The 25599-nt window shown below is 33.5% G+C and overlaps 5 protein-coding genes across 12 annotated transcripts; 4 read left to right on the plus strand and 1 right to left on the minus strand.

Annotated features, from left to right (window-relative positions):
* Nucleotides 1-159: 159 nt before the first annotated feature.
* On the minus strand, nt 160-984 carry LOC137815248 (DNA polymerase epsilon subunit C). The gene has a single exon (XM_068618356.1). The coding sequence runs from the start codon at nt 947-949 to the stop codon at nt 335-337; it is 615 nt and encodes a 204-aa protein (XP_068474457.1). The 5' UTR covers nt 950-984; the 3' UTR covers nt 160-334.
* An 872-nt stretch (nt 985-1856) lies between these two features.
* Nucleotides 1857-5694, plus strand: LOC137815249 (mitochondrial import receptor subunit TOM20-like). Its single transcript, XM_068618357.1, has 6 exons — nt 1857-2014; nt 2502-2580; nt 2683-2852; nt 2949-2996; nt 4329-4412; nt 5372-5694. The coding sequence occupies exons 1-6, from the start codon at nt 1916-1918 to the stop codon at nt 5495-5497; spliced, it is 606 nt and encodes a 201-aa protein (XP_068474458.1). The 5' UTR covers nt 1857-1915; the 3' UTR covers nt 5498-5694.
* A 5121-nt stretch (nt 5695-10815) lies between these two features.
* LOC137815245 (cytochrome P450 78A5-like) lies at nt 10816-12918 on the plus strand. The gene is made up of 2 exons (XM_068618352.1): nt 10816-11799; nt 12046-12918. The coding sequence occupies exons 1-2, from the start codon at nt 10867-10869 to the stop codon at nt 12661-12663; spliced, it is 1551 nt and encodes a 516-aa protein (XP_068474453.1). The 5' UTR covers nt 10816-10866; the 3' UTR covers nt 12664-12918.
* A 1520-nt stretch (nt 12919-14438) lies between these two features.
* LOC137815250 (uncharacterized) lies at nt 14439-18744 on the plus strand. 8 transcript variants are annotated; one of them, XM_068618363.1, is made up of 9 exons: nt 14439-14633; nt 15238-15275; nt 15355-15516; nt 15780-15916; nt 16226-16322; nt 16441-16602; nt 16699-16929; nt 17576-17913; nt 18283-18744. In XM_068618363.1, exons 3-9 carry the CDS (start codon nt 15360-15362, stop codon nt 18496-18498), a joined length of 1338 nt encoding a protein of 445 aa, XP_068474464.1. In that variant the 5' UTR covers nt 14439-14633; nt 15238-15275; nt 15355-15359; the 3' UTR covers nt 18499-18744. The 8 variants fall into 8 exon arrangements, with proteins under 8 accessions (XP_068474464.1, XP_068474463.1, XP_068474465.1 ...); XM_068618362.1 differs by having other exon boundaries at nt 14462-14633; nt 15238-15516; XM_068618364.1 differs by having other exon boundaries at nt 14462-14633; nt 15275-15516.
* A 931-nt stretch (nt 18745-19675) lies between these two features.
* On the plus strand, nt 19676-25023 carry LOC137815252 (meiosis-specific protein ASY1). Its single transcript, XM_068618367.1, has 22 exons — nt 19676-19743; nt 19844-19900; nt 20392-20488; nt 20593-20661; nt 20757-20849; nt 21083-21209; nt 21306-21375; nt 21479-21520; nt 21761-21889; nt 21972-22082; nt 22174-22216; nt 22298-22339; nt 22446-22570; nt 22709-22721; nt 22813-22889; nt 22989-23090; nt 23517-23667; nt 23815-23894; nt 23980-24037; nt 24227-24381; nt 24469-24606; nt 24718-25023. Exons 1-22 carry the CDS (start codon nt 19741-19743, stop codon nt 24769-24771), a joined length of 1836 nt encoding a protein of 611 aa, XP_068474468.1. The 5' UTR covers nt 19676-19740; the 3' UTR covers nt 24772-25023.
* Nucleotides 25024-25599: the final 576 nt, after the last annotated feature.

A 25599-nucleotide genomic window follows, 5' to 3' on the forward strand; every position in this document is an offset into this window, starting at 1 on the left:
ATGTACTGAAAAGTATATCTGCCCCCTTATAAAGCCGCTATAATCTTGGAAAATTTCAAACAAGCAAACCAAAGCAAAGTTTCATAGAATCTTTTTGGAATCAGAACAAATTTTTAGAGCTTTTCAACCAGAAAAAAAAATATATATATTGCCAGTAAAGAAACACTCAAGAGCTCTTCTAACCTGTATTCAAACAAAAACTATATCAATAATCAAACAATCTTGATACATAACTAATTATAATGCCTTTTTTCGCATTGTTAAATGTTAAATGTTACATCTGATTAGGGTCGGATACAAAACCTTAATTGCGAGTATAAACAAACATAACCTATTACTCATCTACGGGTACTGGCGACTGAGCTTGAGCAGGAATTTCCGGCGACAGAGCTTGAGCAACAATTTCAGGCGACTGAGCTTGAGCAGCAACTTCGGGCGGTTGAGCTTGAGCAGGAATTTCGGGCGATTGAGCTTGGGCAGGAATTTCAGGCGGTTGGGCTTGGGCTTGGGCTGGATTTTCAGTCGATTGAGCCTTGGCAAGGTTTTGAGGCTCTGGCTTTCGGAAGAATTGATCGATGCGACGAGTACCAGGAGGAGGGGCATCAAGTTTGGGCCGAGACACGGGCTGAGTGGGCTCACCGAGCTTGGCGGGCCGAGACGGCGGCGGAAGATCATCGAGGAGAAAATCCCTGGTGGGCTGGTGCCTCTGAACGGCAATTCTCACGTGTTCCAGATTCACAGTCTTCCGTTTCTTTTCAATGGCAACGTTCGCAGATTTTTCAGCCAGAAATTGGAGGAACAACTCCGTGGAGCGCGACACGAGGAACAACGCTTCGGAACTCACTCTCTTCACATCCTCGTCCAGCACCATAATCTTCTTAACCCGACCCTTCGGGAATTCGAGTTGAATCGACGCTCCATTCTCTTCTTCCTCCGCCATAGTAACCATTTCAACTTTCTCTTCTCCTTTTACGTTGAAGTTACAGCTAGGGTTTTCAAATTGGCGGGAACGGGAAACTATCAGGGGTATTATCGTCTTTTGGACCACCAATTCCCGCCATTCATAAAATGAAGTGCGCGGCTCTTTTGAATTTCATATTTTCTTTCTTCACCCCTACGTTTTTCTTCCTAACCTCCATAATATTATGCAAAGACAAATCTATCCCTTATATTTTCTAAAAATCCTAAAATGCACACAACACCCACACTCTATTCTTTCTTCTTCCATTGCACACAGACTCCACACAAACATATTGCATTGCTCTCTCAACGGCAACGCTACTCAATCTCTTGGTACAGGAAGGTGTTTCTATCGGTAGTGTCTTCGACAACTTAGTGGTTTTGTGGTTTCTCTTAGTGTTTTTCTATTCGGAGAAGAAGGTGAGTAATTTTTTTTTGCCTTTTGAATCTATAGTTATATTTTTATTACAGATTTTCATTTTCACAGTATATATATTGTGATCCAGACAATACAGCCACTAAGAAAATCCGCATTTTGTGTTTTTTTTTCTTCCAGAATATTGAATGCACAAAACTCCCATATTGGTGCATATGTAAATCTTCCCGATTGGGTGAATTCAGTGATCTTCCAAATTTACAAATTCATAGTATATTTTCGGATTTCAAAATCCGTAATGCAAAAAATGCATTCCAAACTCACAAATATGTAATTCAAGAAATGCAGGTGCCTTTTCAAAATAAATGGTCAGAGTAAGTTTTGGAATTTTAAAAATTGTGGTGGTGCAGAAAAAAAAAACGTAGGGTGCAGTAAGAAACTCCCTTTGAATTTTTGGCCCGGGCCCGGCCCAGGTCAAGTCTTTCTCTGTGTTTAGTTTAATGGAGTGTGTATGCTGCAGGAGTATGCAGTTGCAGAGTCACGCATTTAGCGTTTGGCGTTCGGCGATCACAGGAGGGAATGGAGTATCCTCAAGATAATTTCAATCGGTTACTGTTATACGAACACACGCGGAAGGTCGCTGAACAAAACTACGCAACTAATCCTTTTGATGCTGATGTACGTATTGTTCTTCATTGACCTAACGTTCCTTCCTTACACTTATGCGTGTGAGTTACTTTGCTCATACTTGTGCTTTAGAACTTCTGTTTGTAATGCATGAAATGCATGAAATGTATGAAATGAAATTTTTACTACTGTTGTTTTCTATTACTAGTCAATGTCGCATTACATTATGTAAAATTGGAACGACAAAACTTAGATACAATTAACTGGACTTTCATCTCAGTAATGTGCGAAATGCAGGTTTGGTTTTACGGATTATGCAGATTATTGAGGTGAAACTTCAATTCTGATTGGAGAACAACACGTAATTAACTGTAACCAAGTCTTGTCCAAATTGGATATGATGTTTATGGGGTTATGCGTTTTTGTAATTTTGTGGTTTAGAAAATAGATTAGGATTATTTTTGCTTACAGAAGTAGCTAGAACAAGAGTAGATGTGTCTAAACGTGTATATGAATATGAATATGAATATTCGTACAGAATCTGACCAAATGGGCGGGAGCTTTGATCGAGTTGTCAGCATTCGAGAAGCCTGGGCTTTCCAAGGCGATGATTGATGGTATATCACGTGTTAAATTGAGCAAAATTTAGAAGGGAATGAAGTGCGAGTTACTTTGAATTGATTGTTTTGGGTTTTTGTGGGAACCAACCATCTTAACAGATGCCCTTTCGAAGCTGGAAGAGGCTTTGCTGATCAATGCAACGAAGCACGAGACTCTTTGGTACATGGGAAATGCACACACGTCGTATGCATTTCTAACGCCGGATATCAGTGAGGCAAAGGGTTATTTTGACAAGGCATATGAGTATTTCCGGAAAGCTGTGGATGAGGTGATAGTGTGTTTGCTATATGTGCATTCCTCTTCGTTATTATTACATGTTGTTGCAAATGTATTAGTTACTTAGTGGTGGTTTTTGAAATTGTAGGATCCTGGAAATGGCCTCTATAGAAAGTCCTTTGAAATTTCTGTGAAGGTAATGGAATTGCTATGGCCACTGTATCAATATTATTTTTGCGCTTGATTTCATTCTCGTGTTCCAAACTTTGCAGAAAAATATCAAACCAGCTAAAACTACCTTGTCTACTCGGGGTGTTTAGCTGGAGAAATGTTTTTTACATCATTGATTGGAACACAACTTGAGATATATTTAGAGTAAAACTAGTTCACTATCAGTGTTAGTGTTTCTGCTGTTACTAGGGAGATTCTAATGTTTTATATTGTCTGGTTTACATTCTGTTTGAGATTCGGTAAGTCTTACTAATGATTAAAAGAAAATAAATTGTTTGGCATGTTTGCTCTAAAAATCTTTTGGATCTTTTGCGAATAATTATTTTTTTTACTTAGAAGCAGAATTTTTCTCATTAAGCTATTTATTATTTTCAAAATTTGGATCTTTTGCGAATAATTATTTTTTTTACTTAGAAGCAGAATTTTTCTCATTAAGCTATTTATTATTTTCACAATTTGGATCTTTTGCGAATAATTATTTTTTTTACTTTGTTTTATTTTATTTTATTTTCAAAAGTAAAACATTGTTTTTACAATTAGATTTTGGGTAGCCATTTCAAAACTAGTCAATCCATAATATTTTTACAATGTTATATTTTTTTCGTCATGCGTTGTTGAAAATTATAATTTCAAGCTTAATATCTATTTTTTGAAGCTTGTTTTCAAAACATATATAAAAAAAAAATACTGATTAATAAAATGTGATTGCTACTTTATATATTTTTTAAAAAAAATCTTAGTTACTTATTGTCTTGACACCCTCCAGCATATTGGGGATAAAGCCTTGTGTTTGCTTGTGGATGTTTGTGATTTCGCATTTCATAACCTTTATTCATATGTATGATAAATAAGTCTTACTGCTTGAACAACTTTGGTATTCTTTCTATATTCTTGCTTGTGGATATTTTTTACGTCATGCGTTGTTGAAAATTATAATTTCAAGCTTAATATCAATTTTTTTAAGCTTGTTTTCAAAACATATATAAAAAAAATACTGATTAATAAAATGTGATTGCTACTTTATATCTTTTTTAAAAAAATCTTAGTTACTTATTGTCTTGACACCCTCCAGCATATTGGGGATAAAACCTTGTGTTTGCTTGTGGATGTTTGTGATTTCGCATTTCATAACCTTTATTCATATGTATGATAAATAAGTCTTACTGCTTGAACAACTTTGGTATTCTTTCTATATGCAGTCAGGGCAACTGCTTTCTTGATTTCTTCATTTTTCTGATAACATTGCTTAATTATATCTTTTCTACTCTGATGGCTTGCTGTGAACCATGCTTCGTAGGCCCCAGAAATTCACATGGAGATCCATAATAGTGGGCTTGGTCCGATGAGTAATGCAGGATCCTCTGCTACTTCAAAAGGAAAGGTTGTATTTATTGAAATTTCATTGTATTTAATTAAATTTTAGTCTTTGTATTGTATTACGAATGCTGATTGATGACCTAAAATTTAGTTCAACCTGCTCTGTCAAATTAATGGAAGGGGCTTCTTGATAATTTAAAATGCTCAAAGCAGCTCAAATGGAGTTTTTGTTTTAGTTCTGTGGAAAAAACCTTGTTTAGAACCTTTTGCGTTCAAAACTTTTTACGCAAGCAAGTCATAAGAACTTGCATCTTCAACAAACTTTTTTTATGGTCAGTCTGACGTAATGTAAACAACACTCCGCGTATATTAAAAAAGTCTTTCTTGCCTTTTTGTTACGAATAGCATTTGGCGCACTTTTTAGTTGGAGTCAATGCGTGCTCATTAGGATTTTGCTAACATTTTAGCTTTGGGATGCACCTGGTCTATCTTGCCTGTGACATTTATCAATCCTCTATGTGTAAAGCTTATTTTGCATTTTGTGTTAACTGTAGATATAATTTAGTTTCATCTAATAAGCGGTTAGAAAACATGTTCCAGAATTGATGTCAGTTTAAATAGATCAAGCAATTTATTTGCATCTGTTTCTGTCTGTTTGCCATGTATTAGCTAACTAGGCTGTGTTGGCCAACGTTTTGTTCTCAGAAAACTATTTTCCTTTTGCTACTTAGATCGTAACTACTAAAGATGACCTGCTAAATGTTGATGATGTAGATAGCAAACTTTTCTGTCCTTTGAACTACTCATCTTCTATTCTAGCTTACCATATATTTGGACGCTGAAAAAATCATGAAAGTAACCTTATGGGATTAAATTGTTTGAAAAGGTTACGCACGATTATTTTGTATGAGATTATATGTATTCAATAATCTATAATGGAGCATGTTATTTCTGGTAATCGATCCATGTCTGCTTTAGCCTATTTAGGGAAGAAACTTACTGTCATTGTTTGTCTCATTTCAGGAATCTAAAAGGCAGAAGAACAATGACTTTAAGTATGACATATTTGGATGGATTATTCTTGCAGTGAGTATAGTAGCATGGGTGGGAATGGCCAAATCTAACATTCCCCCGTCACCCCCTAGATAAAAAAAATTATTTGATGCATTATTACCAAAGTGGAACTTGTGTGGTGTCTACATTCTGACTTCATTCATCATTGACGCCTTTCTTTGCCGTCCAAAAGATTGGCTTTTTAAGAATGAGCTTTTTTTAGCATATGTCGCAAAGTTTCTCCATTCTGATTTCATTTGTCATTTTTTATGTCGACATCGTGATTTCATTCATCATTTCTGTATGTCTTGTTATCCTCTTGTGTGGTTTTTTAGATAAGATGGTTAACCACTTGCTAGCCAAAAAAAATGTCTGTTAACCTCTTGTATGAACTAAGCTCAAGGCCTACGGGGATGAAGGGGATGAATTACCTCATAAAGTAGTGAGGGAATAATTTATATTTTATTGTTGCAATTTAACAAAATCTCGAAATATGTGACTTATATGCTATGCTAGTGGTATGAAATGCTATGAGGCTCGGACATGTCTCTCTTAAATGGTGTGTCCGTGTCAGACACACGTATCATATATAAACACTTATATGATACTCGTAGCACATGTATTGGTGAAGCATCCAATTTAAAAAATATTTGTTGAATTTTTAATAATTCTAGTACGGTTTTAACACAATTTAAAAAAATATATATATTAATTTTTTAAAAAGTCAAACTTAATATATAAATTTTTACTATGATTAAAAAAATAAGAAATAATTCCTTTTGAACTATGAGAAATATCTTTCTGTTTTAAAAAATGAAATATATTTGTGTATATAAATCTTTATTATCAATTTATATAATTTGTAATTATATAATATATAGATGTGTGTTTTTGTGTCTTACATTTTTATAAATTATATGTATTTTTGTGTCAGTATCCGGATTTGTGCCTACATTGATAAAATGAAACTAACTTGTTATTTTTAATTCTTTGGTTTTATATTTACGTTATCAACAATGAAAGCGAAATTTTACTTCACCATATCAGTAAAGTATTCTAGTAATGGTACCATAATTTTATTTCGTATGATGCCGTTTCAATTCACATGTATCCAAACATCTTTAATCTTCATATTCTTAAATAATTTACCAAATTGTGTTTGTTTTGTTGTGTTTGTTTTGGTACTTTGTAAGTGAGCAACTTTCTATTTCTTTTAATGCTAACTTACTTTATATATTTTTGATCCTTTGAGATTTGTCAGATAGGGACAGTAATTATTGAAAAGATTTATAGTGTCTAAAAGCCTAAAATAAAGACTGAATGAATAAATTAACTTTAAAAATAGCACTGTGTCACAGTGTAAGTTGTTTATAATAAGTTATAAATTTAAAGGTGAATATTTATTTATTGTATATTTTAATTATAATATTATGTGTACATTTAATATTTATTTAAATATGTTTAGATTGTATATAAATAATTATTCTTCTTGCGCATAGTACATGCTAAACTATATTAGCTATGATTAAAATCCATTATAAAAAAAATCAATGTAAATAATATGAATAGTTTAAATTATGATATAAGAATATCTTTAATTTCTTAAAAAAAGTAAATTAGAGTTTTATTTAAAGAGAGAAGTCAATGAGTTAAGGGTTGATAGATTTATATAATTACGTGCAAAACCCATGAGTCATAACGAGACTAACATTTGTATAAAAAAACAAGACTGATATCATTTCATAATCTTCAAACAAAATTTCAATAATATGCTAAAAAACTGGTAGGATAATGACATGTATATTAATATATGCTAAACAACTTGCATGACCACTTTTAATTTTGTACCCCTTTCATTATTAAGACTTTATTAAGAAAACTGAATATTTTATAGAACATAACACCTTGTTGGTAATGCATCACTGATAATTATTCTTATTTTAGTCTTTATTAGCTTTTATTTCACCTCTACATAAAATAAGTGTAATGTTTATATATATATATATATATATATATATATATATATACTTTGATCTAAGTAAGAAAAATAAAATAAAATAGAAAGTTATTTCGAATTTATTCTAACGATGTTTTGTTGGGCTTATTAGGTAATCTATTATCGAGCGATCGTTATCGGACTCATAATATGTTATCCTACATATGAACTGTCACTCCTACCATGAGAAGGATGTGTTGGAGATTCTACATCAATTAAAAAATAAGATATTTCATTTTCTATAAATAAGTACAAAATTCACTTTATAAGTCGATTATATGAGATTGAATTAATTTAACCTAAACAAAAATATACTAAAATATACTAACATGTTTAGATATTTGAGTTAAACTAATATATAAAATCTGTAATTGAACCATTATCAGAACAGACTTCATATTATGTACTCGTTAAATTGTACTTCAGATTGTGTCCACGTCATTGATTTGGCTCAACTGTTGAAAAAACACTTTGCTTTTAATTAATTATATTATATTTTTCAACCGGCTCAATTAGCACAGTGTTTTTTAACCCCAAATAATTGATTACATTATAATTTTTAACCCACTCAATCCATAATTACCTTCAGAAAATCTATCCTTTCTGATTGTGGTGGGGTAGAATTTTTTTTCTACTTTTAACAATTATAATATGACTAAGTCACTCTTCAATTGTGAAGATAAAAGAATTTTTTGTTTCATAATCAAATTTCAAATTGGTTCATCAGTTCACAGTTGGTATTTTTGGTACATAAAACAACCATTCATTCATGGTGGAAAGTTCCACCACTTTCTTTGAATGGTAAGAATAATTTGAGGAGTGAAATGTTGTTTGGTCACCATGTCATTATTCAAAAGGGAGACTAATCTAATTGAGCATGTATAATGGCCACTACCACACATAGACATAGAAATTGGTGTATTTAAGTTGTATGTAGTAGAGATATTTAAGTTGTATGTAGTAGAGACACTGATACAAATATTGATACGATATGGATATGGAGATGAAGATATGTATAATCTTTAAAATGTAAGATACGAGAATATGAATCTATATATTATATAATTATAAATTATATAAATTGATATTAAAGATTTACATGGATAAGTATGTTTCAAATTTTTTTATTATAGCAGAAAAATGTTTCTCATAACTAATTCAAAATGATTTGTTTATTATTTTTATAATCATAAAAAAAAAATTATACAAAAAATTTGAGTTTAAAAAAAATTAATATATATATATATATATTTTAAATTGTGTTAGAATTATAAGAAATCCAATCAATATTTTTTAAATTATATACTTCATAAATACGTGTTAGACGAATGTCGATATCCATGTAACCAAAGCGTGTCAAAACTTTTTAACCTACCTACACCCTATGATACATCATGTAAAGTTAAAAAAGGTCAAAAGTTGGCATAAAGAAGATTCCACTTTCCCTTATTTTTCTGTCCTAAGTTTCTTCGAAATTGTGGGGAGCAATGTTTTGTTCTTTCTATCTCTTGGGAATACAGCAAAGACAACCTGCTTTATTTGCTTTTTGTATTACTTAATACATTTTCTTTGGAGATTGGATTTGCATTAATGGTCTTTTCCTTCAGCATGTGATTTAATAATCATAATAATCACTTTTTATTTGTTGCTTTCATCCAATAATCACTTCACTGCACAAATTATGTATTGTTAGTGGGCTTTCTAATTTTTTTATATTGCTATTTGAAAAGGACCCTTTCAATTCAACAATAATTATAATAACTTTAGTGACTAGATTCATGGGCTTGGGCAGAGCCACGCGTTCTTTAACTTTTTTATAAACAGGGTCAATTATTTTACTTTTTTGAACAAATCCTATATCAAATACTGATGCAACGTAAAAAATATTCCAATAAAAGCTTGAATAACTCATACTTCGTTACTGGTGTCACCATAACCATAATTGTTAAAGATTTTACATCTACTATTACAAGAGATTATAACATTTTTATAAAATATAAATGAGTATAAATTTCATTTTATAAATTGGTTTTATAAGATTAAGTTAAATTTAAAGTTAACTTTTTAATATGGTAAGAGTCATTTAGAGTCTATCATATGGGATCATTCATAACTATTCAGTCTCACGTACGAGCTGTCACTCTCGATGTGATAGATGTGTTGAAACCGATTTTACGAAGTTGGGTTAAGTTTAAAGTTCATTTCTTAATACTAATGAATGTGTTGTATTTTTTAAAAGTAACTTGGATTTAAAATTTAGAATTTCATGGATAATAAAGCATGGTACATACGTAAAATATCTAAAAAAAATTGAACAAAATTCTATGGCAATCATTTTTAAGAGCTGCGAAGAGTTCAAAAGATATTGGCTTGAAATATAGATAATTTATCATTAATCTACTAAATTAATTTATAATGTAAGGTATTAAGAAGTGTCCTTGTGTACGTAAGACTATATACTGATGTGACATAATAAACTCAACAAACTCTTACTAATATAGATTCGAAATGACTCTGATAACATATTAAGAAGTGAATTTTAAGCCTAACTCAATCTTATAAAACCGATTTATAAGATGAGATTTGCATCCATATACTATAAAATGAGTTTATCTGTAATTCATATGGAATGTTTAACCTGTTTAACCTGAAGTATGAACATGACATTTTTTTCTCTACATGATAATAATATTATATTACATCATTTACAAGATTAGTTGGAATCTTTAACCTAAAAGTATGAACCAATCTTATTATATCAACAAACTTCTCAATAAACCCACCTCAAATACACGAGAATAATGCAATAATGCACCAAAATCCATTCCATGATTTAGGGTTTAGGATCTCACTTATGTAAATTACATTTTGCTGTAGGTTGAAAATTCCAGGTTAACTACATAAGACATTTTATAATTTATAAGTGGCGTATATTACGAAGTGGACTTTAAATGACTCTGATACCATATTACGAAGTGGACTTTAAGTTTAACTCAACCCCATAAAACCGGCTCATAGGGTTGAGGTTTGCACCCACTTATATACAATGAAATGTCTTAATCTCTAGTCGATGTGGGATCTCCAATAGTGTAAATTCAATTTTATGCAATTGAGTTAGGGTTAAAGTTCATTTCTTAATATGGTATTAAAGTCATTTTGAGTCTATCATTTGTTGAGCTTATCCGACCATTCGTTATCGAACCATTATCGGGCTATCCATAATATATAGTCTCACGCATGAATTGGTAATCTTGGTGTGAAGAGATATATTAAAAATTATACATTAACTAGAGATTAAAATATTTCATAGTATATAAATGATTGATAGGAAAAATTGACATTGTGATGATATAAGGCTTAACCATGGTTATCCAATTAACCATAAATAGTTAACCTACTTCCCATAGTGTATATATATATACCATGCATTGATCCACAAACATTGCAACCCAACAAACACTCATTCATAATGATGATTCCAACACTCCAAACAATGTTCCAAAGCACCTTCTCTTGTTCTCACTCTTGGTCTCTCATCACTCTCTTCCTCTCCACGTCACTCGCTGCCCTTGCCATCTCCTTCAACTACTGGCTTCTCCCGGGAGGGTTGGCCTGGAGAAAACATCACGACCGTTACAAACTATCGGGCCCAATGGGCTGGCCCATATTAGGGTCCCTGCCTGAAATGGGCTCTCTGGCCCATGGAAAACTTGCTTCCATGGCCACTTCACTAAGCGCAAAAAGGCTCATGGCACTTAGTTTGGGAACCAACCGGGTTGTGATCAGCAGCCACCCGGAGACCGCAAGAGAAATTCTTTGCGGGCCGGGCTTCTCGGACCGGCCCGTTAAGGAATCGGCCCGCACGCTGATGTTTGAGCGCGCCATTGGATTTGCTCCGTATGGGACTTATTGGCGTCACCTTCGTAAGGTGGCGACCACGCACATGTTCTCTCCGAGGAGGATCTCCGATTTGGAGAGCCTCCGGCAAAGAGTGGCGGCGGATATGGTGAAGAAGACGTGGGAGGAGATGGAGGTGAAAGGGGTGGTGGAGGTGAAAGGGATATTGCATGCAGGGTCCCTGAGAACAATGTTGGAGAGTGTTTTTGGAATGAATATAGAATCAGAAACAGAGGAGGTGTTGGGAGATATGATTAAGGAAGGGTATGAGTTGATTGCAAAGTTTAACTGGGAAGACTATTTTCCCTTCAGGTTTTTGGACTTTCATGGCGTAAAGAGAAGGTGTCACAGATTGACCAGTAAGGTGAAGAGTGTGGTGGGTGAGATGGTGGAACAAAGAAAAATACGTGGGGAAGTGGTCGGAGAAAGTGATTTTCTCAGTGCCTTGTTATCGTTGCCCCAAGAAGAAAGGATAGGTGAATCAGATATGGTGGCTATCTTATGGGTAAGTAGTAGACTCAGACTCAGATATATCTTTTGTATCTTGTATCCGTGTCAGACACATATGACACTCGTAGATTATATAATATCTCTAGTATCCTAAATTATACGTAAAGTAATCTCTATATCGTTATTAATATTTTATGTCTATGCGAAATACTCAAAACCCAAGTCATAACAATACTTATTACTTTACTAACGTTGTGTGTTCATGTTTTATATTTTGTTTTCATTGGTATGTTTTGTGCAGGAAATGTTATTCAGGGGAACAGACACAGTTGCTATACTTTTGGAATGGATTATGGCGAGGATGGTGTTGCACCAAGATGTTCAGAGCAAAGCCCGCCAAGAGATCGACACGTGCATGGGCCAGAACAGTCACGTGCGAGACTCCGACATTCCAAATCTCCCTTACCTTCAAGCCATAGTGAAGGAGGTGCTTCGATTGCACCCACCAGGCCCGTTGCTTTCGTGGGCTCGTCTTGCAACCCATGACGTTCATATTGACAAAGTCCTTGTGCCTGCTGGCACAACCGCAATGGTTAACATGTGGGCCATATCACACGACTCTTCTGTCTGGAAGGACCCGTGGGCCTTTAAGCCCGAACGATTCATGGATGAAGAAGTGTCAGTCATGGGGTCAGACATGAGACTTGCACCGTTTGGTGCAGGACGCAGGGTTTGCCCTGGAAAAAACTTGGGCTTAGCCACTGTTCATCTTTGGCTTGCACAGTTTCTTCATCGATTCATATTGGTTTCAGCACAACCCGTGGATCTTTCAGAATGCCTTAAGCTCTCTATGGAAATGAAAAAGCCTTTACAGTGCAAAGTGATTCCTAGGTACAACACCATTAGGAGCTCAACTTAGTAAATCCATGCACAATAAAGCATATTGTTGTCCAATATAAACTAAAACTAGTGTGAACTACATGTTATTGGGTATTTCTTTTTACACCCCTATATTACTAGAATTATCTTGATAATTTTGGATGATTCTGGAATAAGGGTTTCATAAGTAAAAGGTGTTTCCAAAATAGAAGTTTGATAAGTAAAGTGTGTTTCTATAATAGAAAATCTGGAACACATGTAACAATTTTTGTTATATATACAGTATTTTTCTTTATATTATTTTCGCTTCTTAAAATTTCATACTAGTTATTTGTTAGTAATTTTTTTTTAATATTTTTTAAAAATTAACAAAATAGAGTTTTTAACAAGAAGAAATTTAATAAATAAAAAATTATTTAAAATTTATTTTTATGTACTTTTATTTTTTCACTTAGACTAGTAAAAATGTCATTTTTTAAATAAATTATTTTTCCCTCAAACTTATATTAATATCTATGTCTTTGTGGACTTAATATCAATATCATCCTTAGGCATCAACACTACAGATTAAATATATTTAAATATTTAATAATATCAAAACTAAAATTAGACAGTGTGTAAGTATTTTTTAAGCAATAAACAAATCATGTAATAGAAGTTTAAATTAAAAAAAAAAAAAATTATTACTTAAAAATGAAGAAAATCCACTAAGGTGAATAAAAATTTATCTTATAAAAAAAATTAACCAAATTAAGCATGAAAAGACGAGTAAATATGAAAAAAAATGTGACTAGATAAAACCTAATTACTTCAAATAACAAGTTAAAAACTCCACAATCTAGTAACAAAAACTTGTTTATCAAACACTATTAATATCATGAAATAAACTTCTTAACTAATAACAAAGTAAAAAATGATATTAAATTATGTATAAGCAATATCAAAGTTAAGATGTGACTCAAACAATTTAAACATTTCACCACTATTTTCATCAAAGTAATTATACTAATTTAAATCATAAATTCAGATTAAATACAAGATGTAGTATGACCTAACTTAATTATCTAAGAATATATAAATTTAAACCATACAAATTCAATTTATTCAGATTTTTTTAAAATTGAAATTGAAAGAAGACTCACTCTTTAGTTGAGAAAGAAAGAATACAATTTGAAAAAATATAATTAAATAATACATTTGACAAATAATAAGAAAAATACAATCAGTTATTTTATTATATAATAAATTATATAAATTGTTTTTTATACAACATATAATAGATCATACAACATATACATTTTATTTAATACATGATGAATTATATTAAATTTATTATGTTCATCTCTGCACACTTTTTTTTAATGCTAAGTTGTTAAAACTTAGAAAACTTCAATTTTCTATAAACTCTTCCAAGGAAATGGAGGGAAAAAATAGATCTGAAATTTTGATGAAATTTGGAATCAGTTTTGAAAATTTTCACAATATGAATGAATTGAGGTATCTGTGAGCAATTTTAGGAAATTTAAACACATGAAGAAAGTAAATTAAGAGAGGTTCATACTAGGAAAGTTTGAATCTGGTTTTGAAATTCAAAATAGCACTAGTCATGCTGTTACTCCCACGGTGAGAGCAAGAGCGTGAATCTCACCTTCTCAAATTCCTAAAAAGTTATTTTGATTAGGAGACACGTGTCAGTGCATAAAAGCACGTAGCCACCACTCGATCAATCTGAGAAGTGACGCGTGGGAATAAAGAATCGTTTGAAATATCGGTGGAGAGGAATAAATAATTTTAATTACCTTATTTAATTATTTTCATTCTGCATTATTATTTATCAACACATCCCTTTGTTCTGAAAAAAATAATTTTTCATCCTTCATTGTTTTCCCTCTCACTTTCTCATTGGAGGGAAAACATCCAAAAGAAATTTTCGGACAGGGAAGGATATAACTTCTCCTTCAACCGCTGAACAAATCTAGGGTTTTAGCCATTTTCTTGAGCTCATTTTCTGTGAGTCAATCTTTTCTCTTCTTTTTGTTCTTTGATTTGTTTCTTCCTGTTAAAGGAAAAATTCATTGCTAATGCATGCAGTGCTTAATGTGAGAGTTCATAGCTTTTGATCACGGTATCAGGTTTATATGGTTTTAGCTCGGGCTTATTGTGTGATAGAACATGCCTGTTGCTATAGCTGCTATGTTTTAGGGTCTCTTGTGTTTTTAGGGTTTTGTGCGATTTCAATGAGAAGGTTCGGATTTATCTGTCCCTTGTTCAGTTCGATGCTCGGAATTTGAATACTGACATGGCAACTTATATGCTGGGTAGTGGACTTGATAATTTAATGGAGGATGTGGAGTTCTGTGGACATCAATAAAGAATAACTGATTCATTAAACATTTAGCTAGTGTGATTTTGTATCAATAGAAAATAGGTTTGGTTGATTTGGAAAGGAATTTGAGTGTGATCATGTCTTTTTTTTTTCTGCTTTTAATTCTGTCTGATATCAATGATATGGATTATAGTCCTATGGTATAGTTAGGAATATGAATTTTGAAATTTGAGCTATTATGAAGATTCATCTTTGTTTAGTGTTGAATTTTGGATCTGGAAATGGCAGGGATAATTGAATTTCGGTTCTGAATGCACTGTACCAGGGTAGTCTTTCTGGACCTGTTTTTGCTGCTTTGATTACTCTCACAAAAATTAATTAGCTCACCACCTATTCTTCTTGAAGTGGACATGCAAGCTAAGAAAAAAACCTCTAGGCGAAATGCCAGTCAAGAGCGTGGCAGTCGTAAGGTTTCAAGAGCACAGAGGAAGGTATCTGAGAATGGAGGATCTGCTGAAAAGAAAGTGTCAGACCTGATTACATCATCTGCTAGAAAGAATAAATCTTGTAAGCACTATTGATGGTCTGACAGATCTGTTCAGTTTTTTAAGATAATATATATCAATTGTTTTTCTTATGTCTAATTCATCTTCTAAATTGTTTGCTATGATTTCTGCAACTTATGACTCTTAACCTTGTTGCTTTTATAAAAAATGAGATTTCCAGTATAAATATATCATGTTATGTCCAATAGAATGTGTATTTCAGCGTTAAAAAACTGTGAAATTAACTAATTTAACTTATCATCTTCTTTCTTGGTGTAACTTCAGTTAGCACTCTTGAGAATAAAGCTATAGAGTCCATCCCCCCAACACATTTGAATTATGGATGCGAGTTTGTGGACAGTGGGACTTCCAATCTTTGTTTGGAAAATGATGCAGTTGACGGTGTTTCTCTGGATTTTATGGTATTTTAACTATACTGTCTTCTACTTGTCCTGGTCTGGCTGTTTTACTTTATGTGTGTATTTGGGTGTGCATGGTACTACATAAGTGTCTCAATGCCTGAAAGCTGATTTTAATCTCTTAGACTTCAACTGCCTAATGACTCAACTTCATTTGCAATGTATCTCGAATGTTTAATATAAATGCTTTCTGAAAATTGAAGTGATGATTCGAAGGGATTTGGTTTTAGGGTTCTCGTATACACCTGGATATTGCCTGATTATTATTGTTTTTTTTTTCGTTTTTCTAAATGTTTTGAAATAATGCTTCAGGGTTGTAACAATCAAGCTGCCCTTCTTGAGTCTGGAACTATATTTTCTCCTGGGTTTCACTTATCCAAAAATCCTGGAGGAAAAGTTGTTGACAGAGGTAGATGGCATTGTATCATTTTAATTATTATTGGCTTTGAATTTCTTTTTCTATTTTCCATGATATTTTCCTACATTTTAAAATTAATTTTTAATCCTTTTCTTTTGTTTCGATCTAGTTGATTTTATAAAAATTTTTCAGAATGAAGAACACAAGAGAATTTCTCCATGCCAAGAAATAAAGTTACCCCAGGAAGATACAGTAGATGGTCCTGGCAGTCAAGACTTTGACACTGCAATGGAGGTAGACATGAACAATTCATCCAACTACTCTAATTCAGGTAGCTGTGGCAATCAGATGCATGCTTTAGGCACAGAAAATGTGAATGGTTGCAATTCTGATTTTAATGGAAATGGTCTTTCCATGGATGTTTCAGCCATATATCTTGCCATGAAGAACTCGAAGCTAGAATGTGTTGACGAGCATGGTCAGGACCCCATGTCTTCTGAAATATGCACAGAGGAGGATGAGTTCGAGGATTTTGACCCATACTTATTCATAAAGACCTTACCGGACTTGTCCACCGTGGTTCCAACTTTTAGACGATTGTTGTTACCTAAGCAGACACGTAGTTGCCCTTCTACTACTCTTGTTCTGGATTTGGATGGTAAGAAAAAACATATATGTACATTTTTACGGGGCATACCTAACTGATGAAGTGTGCATCATTTTTTGGGTTTAGATATTATGGATGGTTTCTTGGTTGCAACATAACTGATCCCAGTGTTCTGTTCATTTCTGTTTTGATGTCTTTTTCTTATCCTTTTTGGTTGTCATTAATTTGTTGTTAGGCAATTATTTTTGGTTTTATCTTTCTTATTTTACTATCGTCCATTTTTCATGTTGTTTTGTTACTCAGATGCTTTAATTTAATGTCAACATCAGCAAGTATAGTTTCATTGGACCTATATTAAAGTGGTTATGTGGGGGTGAATCATCCATCTTGGTGCAATCTTAAGGTTGCTGCTTAGTGATTTTTATTTTATTGTGGATTCTTGCTTTTGGCTGACCGTGCTTCCCTCAGTTAAAGCGGTCTTCTGTCCTGAAATTATCATACTGTGTGATAACCTTGCTTGAGTCTGTAGGTTGAAACATGTTTGTTAGAGTGGAAATTCGAAAAGTGATTTTATTCCATGTACCAAGCTTCTATTGTTTATAGTTCTTTAAATATATAATTCTCATTTTCCTTTTCTGTTAGGCAAAGATAACTAGTTGTCAAACCTCATTTTATACTGTATTTTTTTACTCTGCAGAAACTTTGGTGCATTCTACCCTGGAACCTTGTGAGGATGTGGACTTCACTTTTCCGGTTAATTTCAATTGTGAGGAGCACATTGTCTATGTACGCTGCCGCCCTCATCTCAAAGATTTCCTTGAGAGAGTTTCTGGTCTTTTCGAGATTATTATATTTACAGCCAGTCAAAGTATTTATGCTGAGCAACTTCTAAACGTTCTTGATCCAAAGCGGAAGATATTTCGCCACCGTGTATACCGTGAGTCCTGTGTTTATGTGGAGGGGAATTATCTCAAAGATTTGACAGTGCTGGGTCGTGATTTGGCACACGTTATGATAATTGACAATTCCCCTCAGGTATGGTTTTACGTTCTATTGCCTAAGATCAAATTGCTCTTATGATTAACATTTGTAATGTGCTAGTTGCCTACGGAAGCCCTCCGAATAATTTTTAGATGGTTGATGTGAAATCATGCTCAAACATCTCAACAGACGTGTTATGATCCCACTTAAAAGACTGGAATCTTTAATGGGATTGCATCAGGATGACCAATCCCTCCTTTAAAATACTAATATATCTGTTAACATGGCATAAAATTTGGTAATGATTTGTAATATAAATGTTTACCCTTTCATTTATAGGAAAAAGGTAATGAACATAGTTGTTGAAAATACATGTTAAATGTTACTTACCACTTTCTCTGCTGTTAATTTGTTTCCACCTAGGCATTTGGATTCCAGGTGGATAATGGAATACCGATTGAGAGTTGGTTTGAAGATCGTTCAGATCGAGAATTGCTTTCGTTACTTCCCTTTTTGGAGAGCTTGGTGGGTGTTGATGATGTCCGGCCACTAATTGCAAAGAAATTCAACCTGCGGGAGAAAATTGCTGCAGCTGTGCATCCTCTAAATACAAATAGAAGAGATTTCTTATCAGAATGAATTGTGGGTTATAGAATATCGAGGAAATGTTATAGCATTCTTGCACTATGATTTAACTTTAGCATTTTCTTTGTTGTGGAAATTGTAATGATATGCAAACACTGAACCAGCTAAAAGGAAGGGGGATGATGAGAGTGTAAGCATGTGTCGAGAATTAGAAACCGATTATACAAGATAACTTGTGCGGGTGGATACATGGTTGGTTATTGTCCTGTTAATAAAAGTTCCCCAATTATTTTTATTTAACATATATTTTTATTTGTGTCTTTACTTAATGTATGTTCAGATCACTCTTTCAGCTAATGGACCTTGCGCAATTCCCTTGCATCTAGAAAGTGTAACAGTTCAGCACAAATTGTGCATCCATAACTGTTTATGCTACGTTATAAGGACTTCACATTCTATTCCCACTCCAATGAAATGTTTGTTTATGCAAAATATGTTTGTTTTGCAATAGAATCACATATAATGCTAAAAACTATAGCTTTTGTTCTGATGCATGTAGAGGGAGGAATAACGGAGAGATGTTAACAAATTTATTAATTAGATAAATTTGTCTCGTGATATTCTATTAGTTTCTATTTTATTTCATGTAAATCACTTGTCTATTTTAGGTTTTTCATTTAGTTCTTGTTTATCCTCTTCACATTCTTGTGTCCGGACCGATTCTGGATTTTTGACTTACACCCAATAACACTGAAAGTCTTTTTGGATATTAATATTTGTAAGTTTAATTAAACCATAAGGAAATTTGAAACTTCGAATATGAAAAAATATTTTTAACCTTTTTTTATCATCCCAATAAAGTAGTTTATGAGTAGTTTATGGATTATGTAATTCGAAAACTAATTATAAATTTAAAAAATAACTTTCAAATTACATAATCCGAAATATAGGGACATTTTTGAAAATTTAAAAATATATGGAGGTAAGAGAAGAAGGTATGGAGGTACATGAAGAAACAGTCTTTTTAAGGCTTAACAAAACAAACGAAGCCCACAATTTCTCCTTTTTTTGGCGCCAACTCGCTCATAGAACTTGCGTGACACAACGATCAAATTCATTAGCGTTTTTCAAAATAACAGAATCTGAAAAAAAAAACTTTAACGACAGTGAGTGCCACATTCCTTACCCTATAAATATCACTCCTTAGCTTTCATCCCTTCCCGCCACATTCTACATTCAATTTTTTTTAAGTGAACAAACTCTTCTCTCAGTTTTTTTCTCTGGAATTCAGATACCATGGTGAGACGAAAAGCCACTTCGAATCTTGTTTTCCTTTCTCTTCTTCATCTTCTTCCTCTCGCCGAGTTGGTTTCTTATTTTTTTTCATTCGTTCTTTCAGGTCGTTGCACAGAAAGTCAAGGAAGCTGAAATCACCGAGCAGGATTCACTTCTTCTCGTACTTAATTACGCGTTTTAATATAATATTTCTTATAGTGATCCCACGCTTTTACTTTTTTCGTTCTAGTTTTTTCATTGTTGTTCCAATGCTTACATATCCTTTCGTGTTGATAGTTTATTGTATTGATGCATTTTCGATTTCTTCAGTACATGTAGTTTGCAATTTTATGTAACAGTAATGTTTCTTTTGTTAATTCTGCACCTGAGAGGATTTCATTTTCACCATAGATTTTGCCTCCGAAGTTTTTTGGTTAGGTAAAAATATTCCGGATCCTCTTGACCGAAATTTACTCTATAGCTTCGTTTGATATCAATAGGAATAAACGAGATCTGAAACTGGATGTTAGTAAACTTTACCACCTAATTTAATTAAGTCAAATGGAGAAATTGTAGATCCACGTGTTACTTCAATTTGATATGCTTTAGTAAATGAATGCAGAGTCTGGATCATCTTATTTTCATTATCTAATTTGAAATTTCATTTGCAAGACGAGGAATCTGCTTCGAATTGCCATATTCAATATCAGTTATATCAGAGGACTATTTCCTGAGAAGTATTTCAATGATAAGTCCGTTCCTGCTTTAGGTAAAATTTGTTTAACGCTGCAGTCTTTTTCCTACATTTTTCCACAGAATTTTCTGATGTTTTTACCAAGTGAGTTTCATCTAAATCTACTCGTGAAATAACAGAGATGAAGATAAAAAAACTGATGCCACTGGATGCCGAGTCTCGCAGACTAATTGATTGGATGGAGAAAGGCACGATTGAACTATTGTCTAACTGAACTTCTAGTAGAAGATTTTGTGTTGCTTGCAATGCGTGTTTCATTTGTTCTATCCTATTTCTTTTGCAGGTGTGTACGATGCCTTACAGAAGAAATATCTGAAGACGCTTCTGTTCTGTGTGTGCGAAGCAGTGGACGGACCAATGATTGAGGAATATGCATGTAAGGCTTTAAGTCTTTACGACATCTGATTGCAGTTTTGGTTAGTGGATATGATTGAATTCGGAATTGTAGTTAAACGAATACCGCATAACTTTCTATTTTAACGAAAGAGAGAATGACACCTAATTGTTACTTTAAGGATGAGTGCTATGATCAAATCGAAAAATGCGGATTCTAAATTAATTTATCTCGAGATTTTGTGGAGGATTCATCAATATTGTTTTACCGCGCAGTTTCCTTCTGCTATTCCGATTCTGACAACCAAGAGGTTTCAATGAACATCAACCGCACTGGAAACAAAAAGAACCGGGGGGGCTTCAAGTGTAACTCGACTGCAGAAATTACTCCCCAACAGATGAGGTTGATCGTAAAAGAAAATATAATTAGATTTGCGCCGATCTTATCAACTTCACTCACAATCAAACTAATGTAATTTGTATTCGATATAACCTCTAGGAGTTCTGCGTGTAAAATGATCCGTACTCTAGTTCAGTTGATGAGAACTCTGGAGAAAATGCCAGAAGAGGTAAGTGAATAAATTCAAAATGCTTTGCTTAATAATTTCGCATTAATATATCTTCAAGCTCAAGCGTTTATTGCAAAATCTGACTTCTTTATTCTTTCCCCAGCGTACCATTCTGATGAAGCTCCTCTACTACGATGATGTGACGGTATGTTTTTTAACGTGAATAACAAATCTCAGTTCCTTTTATCTCTTTTATGAATTTCTGCATCGACCAGACTCGAGTTGCATTTTGGCCAGGTAGTTGTTTAATTGAGAATGGTTGAAGACGTTGGTCATATATATGCAACTGTGAACATTTTTATACTCTGTTATGCCAAAACCAAGGGCTGACTTATTTATATACAGGGTCGGGGTGGTTTCAATATAACCGTTTTTTTTCCTGCAGCCTGCAGATTATGAGCCTCCTTTCTTCCGGGGCTGCACAGGTGAAGAAGCTTACCATCCATGGGAGAAAAATCCTTTGAAAATGGAGGTTGGGAATGTAAACAGCAAGCACTTCGTATTAGCTCTGAAGGTAATTGAAGGATATCATGTTTCCAGATAACGTTTTAAATCTACAAATGTTTTTGCCCATTATTTCCTCTTCAATTTTATAGGTGAAGAGTGTACTCGACCCTTGTGAGGATGATAACGAGGGAATCCCGGACGATATGAGCAATGGCGATGATTCAATGCAACAGAATGAGTATTATGATACTGACAGTGAGGTAAGTGGGTTGGTGCTTGATGTGGCCGAAAATGTCTGACATGCGATTGAGACAATCGGCTAATTTAAATTTGAGATTTTAAAACTTTCAGGTTGATCTCACTCAAGGGAATCGATATGTAGTTGCTCCAATAGGTAACTAGTACCATTTTTATTATTGCTGCACAACTCCATTTTTTCCGTTGTTTTCTTTTAATATGTATACAATGAAAACAGATAAACAGCAACAACAGGAAGACAATAGCATGATTGATGAAGGTAAATTTTATCATTATGCTTTCTTATTCTTTTTCTAGTTCTTTAAAACTGTTATTTCAGTTACTGGTCTGTAACTCTGAATATTAATGATCTATATTGTGTTCAGACAATACACAGGATCCGGTGGAAGATGAGCAACAACAGGTCCGGGTCAAGGAGTGGATCAACTGTTGTCACCGTGACACAATTGAACTTACTGATGTTCTATCGAATTTTCCAGACATCTCCGTGGTACCTATTTCCCCCCCTGAATATTATAACACTGTTATGTTTTGGTTAGCCATTATTATATCATGATCTAACTACTTATTTTAGTTTATTTTCTCATCTTTGTCAAAAATAATATCGATTGAATTGTTTTACTTTCAGGTTCTAACTGAAGGTATGAACGTTAATCATGCTCGAGCTGTTCTGCAGATTTTATCACTTGCAAACTTTATTTATCTTTTCCTTGATTTTGATTGGTTCTTTAGAGATCATGGATAAGCTTGTTGAGGAAGGTGTGCTGTCGAAGATAGGGAAGGAATCCTACGCCATTAACAAGGACAAGGTTGATTTTTCCTCAAATTGACCTTTACCCTTACCCATTTTCCTTGTTCTAACACTCCATTCCCTTCTCAACCCCTTTCTGATGAAATTGCAATGTCAGAACCTTGAATATGAGTTCACCATTGTGAAAGAAGAAATCGACGGTCAACTTCCTAAAGTCTTTGACAGAGCTTTGCAACTTGAAGATCGCTTATACATGAAAGTGAGTTTTATTTTTCCTTATTTTTTTCGTGTTTCCTTTGAGGATCTTTAGCTCTCTGCTGACTTGTAATCTGTACAACGTTTGTTCACAATGAATGCTCTATAGCTCAGGTACAGAAGTGATGTTTCTTGGGGCTTAGTAAAGTACACTCGTAATACCGAATTGAAATGAATTGAGCAAGATGCTGCTAGTATTTAGTGGCATAAAAAACACTAAAGAAGTTACTTACTGTGAATTGTCTGTTTCTTTCAAAACATCAGGCATCATCTGAAGCGTGGAAGGATGTAGTTTGTTGTCTAATCTGTACACTACACGAAATATTATCACGGACCTCTTAATTTGTTGACTCATCACAGTAGTTGCTTAGTTAAAGGGCATGGTATCTTTACGTTATAATATATCCTAACTTATGAGTGAATATCACAGGCTCTCTATCATGCTCTTCCGATGACGCACGTGTCAATGGGTAAGCTTCAAATTTTGCTTGAGGGGGAAGTAAACCAGACAGCAGCTCGAAAGATAATTGATAAAATGGTGCGGGATGGGTTTGTTGAACCCAAAGGCAACAAAAGATTAGGTATCAAATTAAGTGCTTATTTGTTTCTGCATGTTATACGCGAGGATTTGATGTGATCTAGGCGCATTCTTACTGTGGAACCAAACACATTAGAGAATAAACATTCTGTTTTTTTGCGGGTTTCTTTTCGTGGCTGCTGTGCCTCAGGGAAACGTGTTATCCATTCTGAGTTGACTGAAAGGAAATTCATTGAAGTCCAGAAAGCTCTAAGTGCTACGGAGGCTATGGTAACAACTACCGAGTATTTGTGGTTTATATCACCTTTTTTTCAAAATACATGTTTACAAATTTCACGTTTTGTAAATTTCACAGGATGTTGATCACTGTGAACCAAATAGCAAGTCCAAATTAACTGGTTTTCGTTTAAATGGTAATGGATTAAGGCCGTTAATGTTTTGCATTCCAACTCCTAGCTACTCGATATTGGAACTTTAGCATCTGTTTAAATATAAATTAAAAAAGTTTGTGAGAAGTGGAAATATAGGGTTCTTCTATTATAGCTTTCTTTCTAAAAAGACTCTGGTCAACTTAAACCATCTTGTTGTTTCTTGTTGATCAGGAAACAACCATGACGTGTCTACATGTGGGGTTCTTCACTCCATTGGATCAGATTTAACACGAATGAAAGTGACATCAGAGACGAACTACACTGACTCCGGGAATGGACAGAACCCAACAAAAGCCAAAGAGCCCGGAAACACCCCCATAAGCAGGGTTGGTTATATTGATTTAATTTCCAGTTTCTTTATAGTCGAATATTGTATATATACAACTTATGTAAGCTATTTTGAAATTGTACAGCCTGTTATTTCAAGAGAGAGTTTCGCGGTAGGCAAAGAGAATGACAGAACAAACGGAATTGCAAATCAAGGAGACGAAGGTGATACAATTATATGCAGCAAGTCTTCCCAAGAGAAACGGTCAAGGAAAACTAGCGCGGTATGTTGAGGCTTTATACCTTGCAGAGATATTATATTTTCTTTCTTTGATGTATACATGTCAGTAGTCTGAAAGTAATTTTCTTCTTTTTGCTAATTTTACTCTTTGTAGGTGAAGGAGCCTATCCATCAAAATATCAAGCGACAGAAATCCGAGGTCCTGTGAACCTGAAACTATAACCCCTCAGTATTTGTGGATAACACAGTTACAAAACACAAACCTGTACACGCCTTCAGCACTATCATGTATGGCGTATAAAATAAATATTTGGTAGTAGCAGCTGCGCCAATGACTTCATAGAAATCCCTGTGGCCTGCTTTCCTAGCCCACTGTTTTTCATTGCTCACGTCAACTACTGCTAATAAACTAATCATATGTAAATTACCTTTTAATACAGATACTTAATTCATATTCTTATCTTCTTTGCATCACACATAGAAAAAAACATTTTTATATTTTTATCTCATTTTATTTATTTATTCACTTTAAAAATTGTTAAACGTCAGGTTAGTGATTACATTTCATGCTTTGGATTTTATTTTTAAAATCTAATATTGAGGAATTTCACATTTTTAACTTTACTTTTTCTTTTCTAGAAATTATACAGTAGAATTTTCATCATCGTGCCCAAGTTGTGAATTTTGAATTTTTCTCTTTCGTGTCCTTTTTAAATGAAAAACTCCGTAAATAACCTTGATGTGGTGTCTCTTTAGAAAAAACTTAAATGTAAGGGGGTGATACTCTGCTCTTTTAAATTTGATTTTTAATGTTTCAAAATTTATGTAAGAGATTTGTCATTAACGAATTCTAACATAAATATACTTAGTATTATGATTTGAAAAATATCCATATTAATCTTTCTATCCCAATATTATTAGAAATTTCTCTTGCATGACTTATAGATAGCCTGTATAAGAGCCTATTTTAGAGTATTTATTATCATAACGTTTAGGCAGATAAATTAATTTTTTAAAATTACAGTTTTTAACATTT

The sequence above is a fragment of the Phaseolus vulgaris genome, chromosome 1 (genome assembly GCF_000499845.2).
Source record: "Phaseolus vulgaris cultivar G19833 chromosome 1, P. vulgaris v2.0, whole genome shotgun sequence".
NCBI classification, from domain to species: Eukaryota; Viridiplantae; Streptophyta; class Magnoliopsida; order Fabales; family Fabaceae; genus Phaseolus; species Phaseolus vulgaris.

Bases quoted from the DNA above. Each gene is read 5' to 3' on its own strand.
- LOC137815250 (XM_068618358.1), top strand. From the start codon at position 15,360: ATGCAAGCTAAGAAAAAAACCTCTAGGCGAAATGCCAGTCAAGAGCGT. The intron at 15,517-15,779 runs GTAAGCACTATT...GTGTAACTTCAG, and splicing joins TGCTAGAAAGAATAAATCTT to TTAGCACTCTTGAGAATAAA. The intron at 16,323-16,440 runs GTAGATGGCATT...GTTTCGATCTAG, and splicing joins AGGAAAAGTTGTTGACAGAG to TTGATTTTATAAAAATTTTT.
- LOC137815245 (XM_068618352.1), top strand. From the start codon at position 10,867: ATGATGATTCCAACACTCCAAACAATGTTCCAAAGCACCTTCTCTTGT. The intron at 11,800-12,045 runs GTAAGTAGTAGA...TGTTTTGTGCAG, and splicing joins ATATGGTGGCTATCTTATGG to GAAATGTTATTCAGGGGAAC.
- LOC137815249 (XM_068618357.1), top strand. From the start codon at position 1,916: ATGGAGTATCCTCAAGATAATTTCAATCGGTTACTGTTATACGAACAC. The intron at 2,015-2,501 runs GTACGTATTGTT...ATATTCGTACAG, and splicing joins CTAATCCTTTTGATGCTGAT to AATCTGACCAAATGGGCGGG. The intron at 2,581-2,682 runs GTATATCACGTG...CCATCTTAACAG, and splicing joins TTCCAAGGCGATGATTGATG to ATGCCCTTTCGAAGCTGGAA.
- LOC137815252 (XM_068618367.1), top strand. The intron at 22,083-22,173 runs GTAAGTGGGTTG...TAAAACTTTCAG, and splicing joins ATTATGATACTGACAGTGAG to GTTGATCTCACTCAAGGGAA. The intron at 22,890-22,988 runs GTTGATTTTTCC...TTGCAATGTCAG, and splicing joins ACGCCATTAACAAGGACAAG to AACCTTGAATATGAGTTCAC.
- LOC137815248 (XM_068618356.1), bottom strand. From the start codon at position 949: ATGGTTACTATGGCGGAGGAAGAAGAGAATGGAGCGTCGATTCAACTC.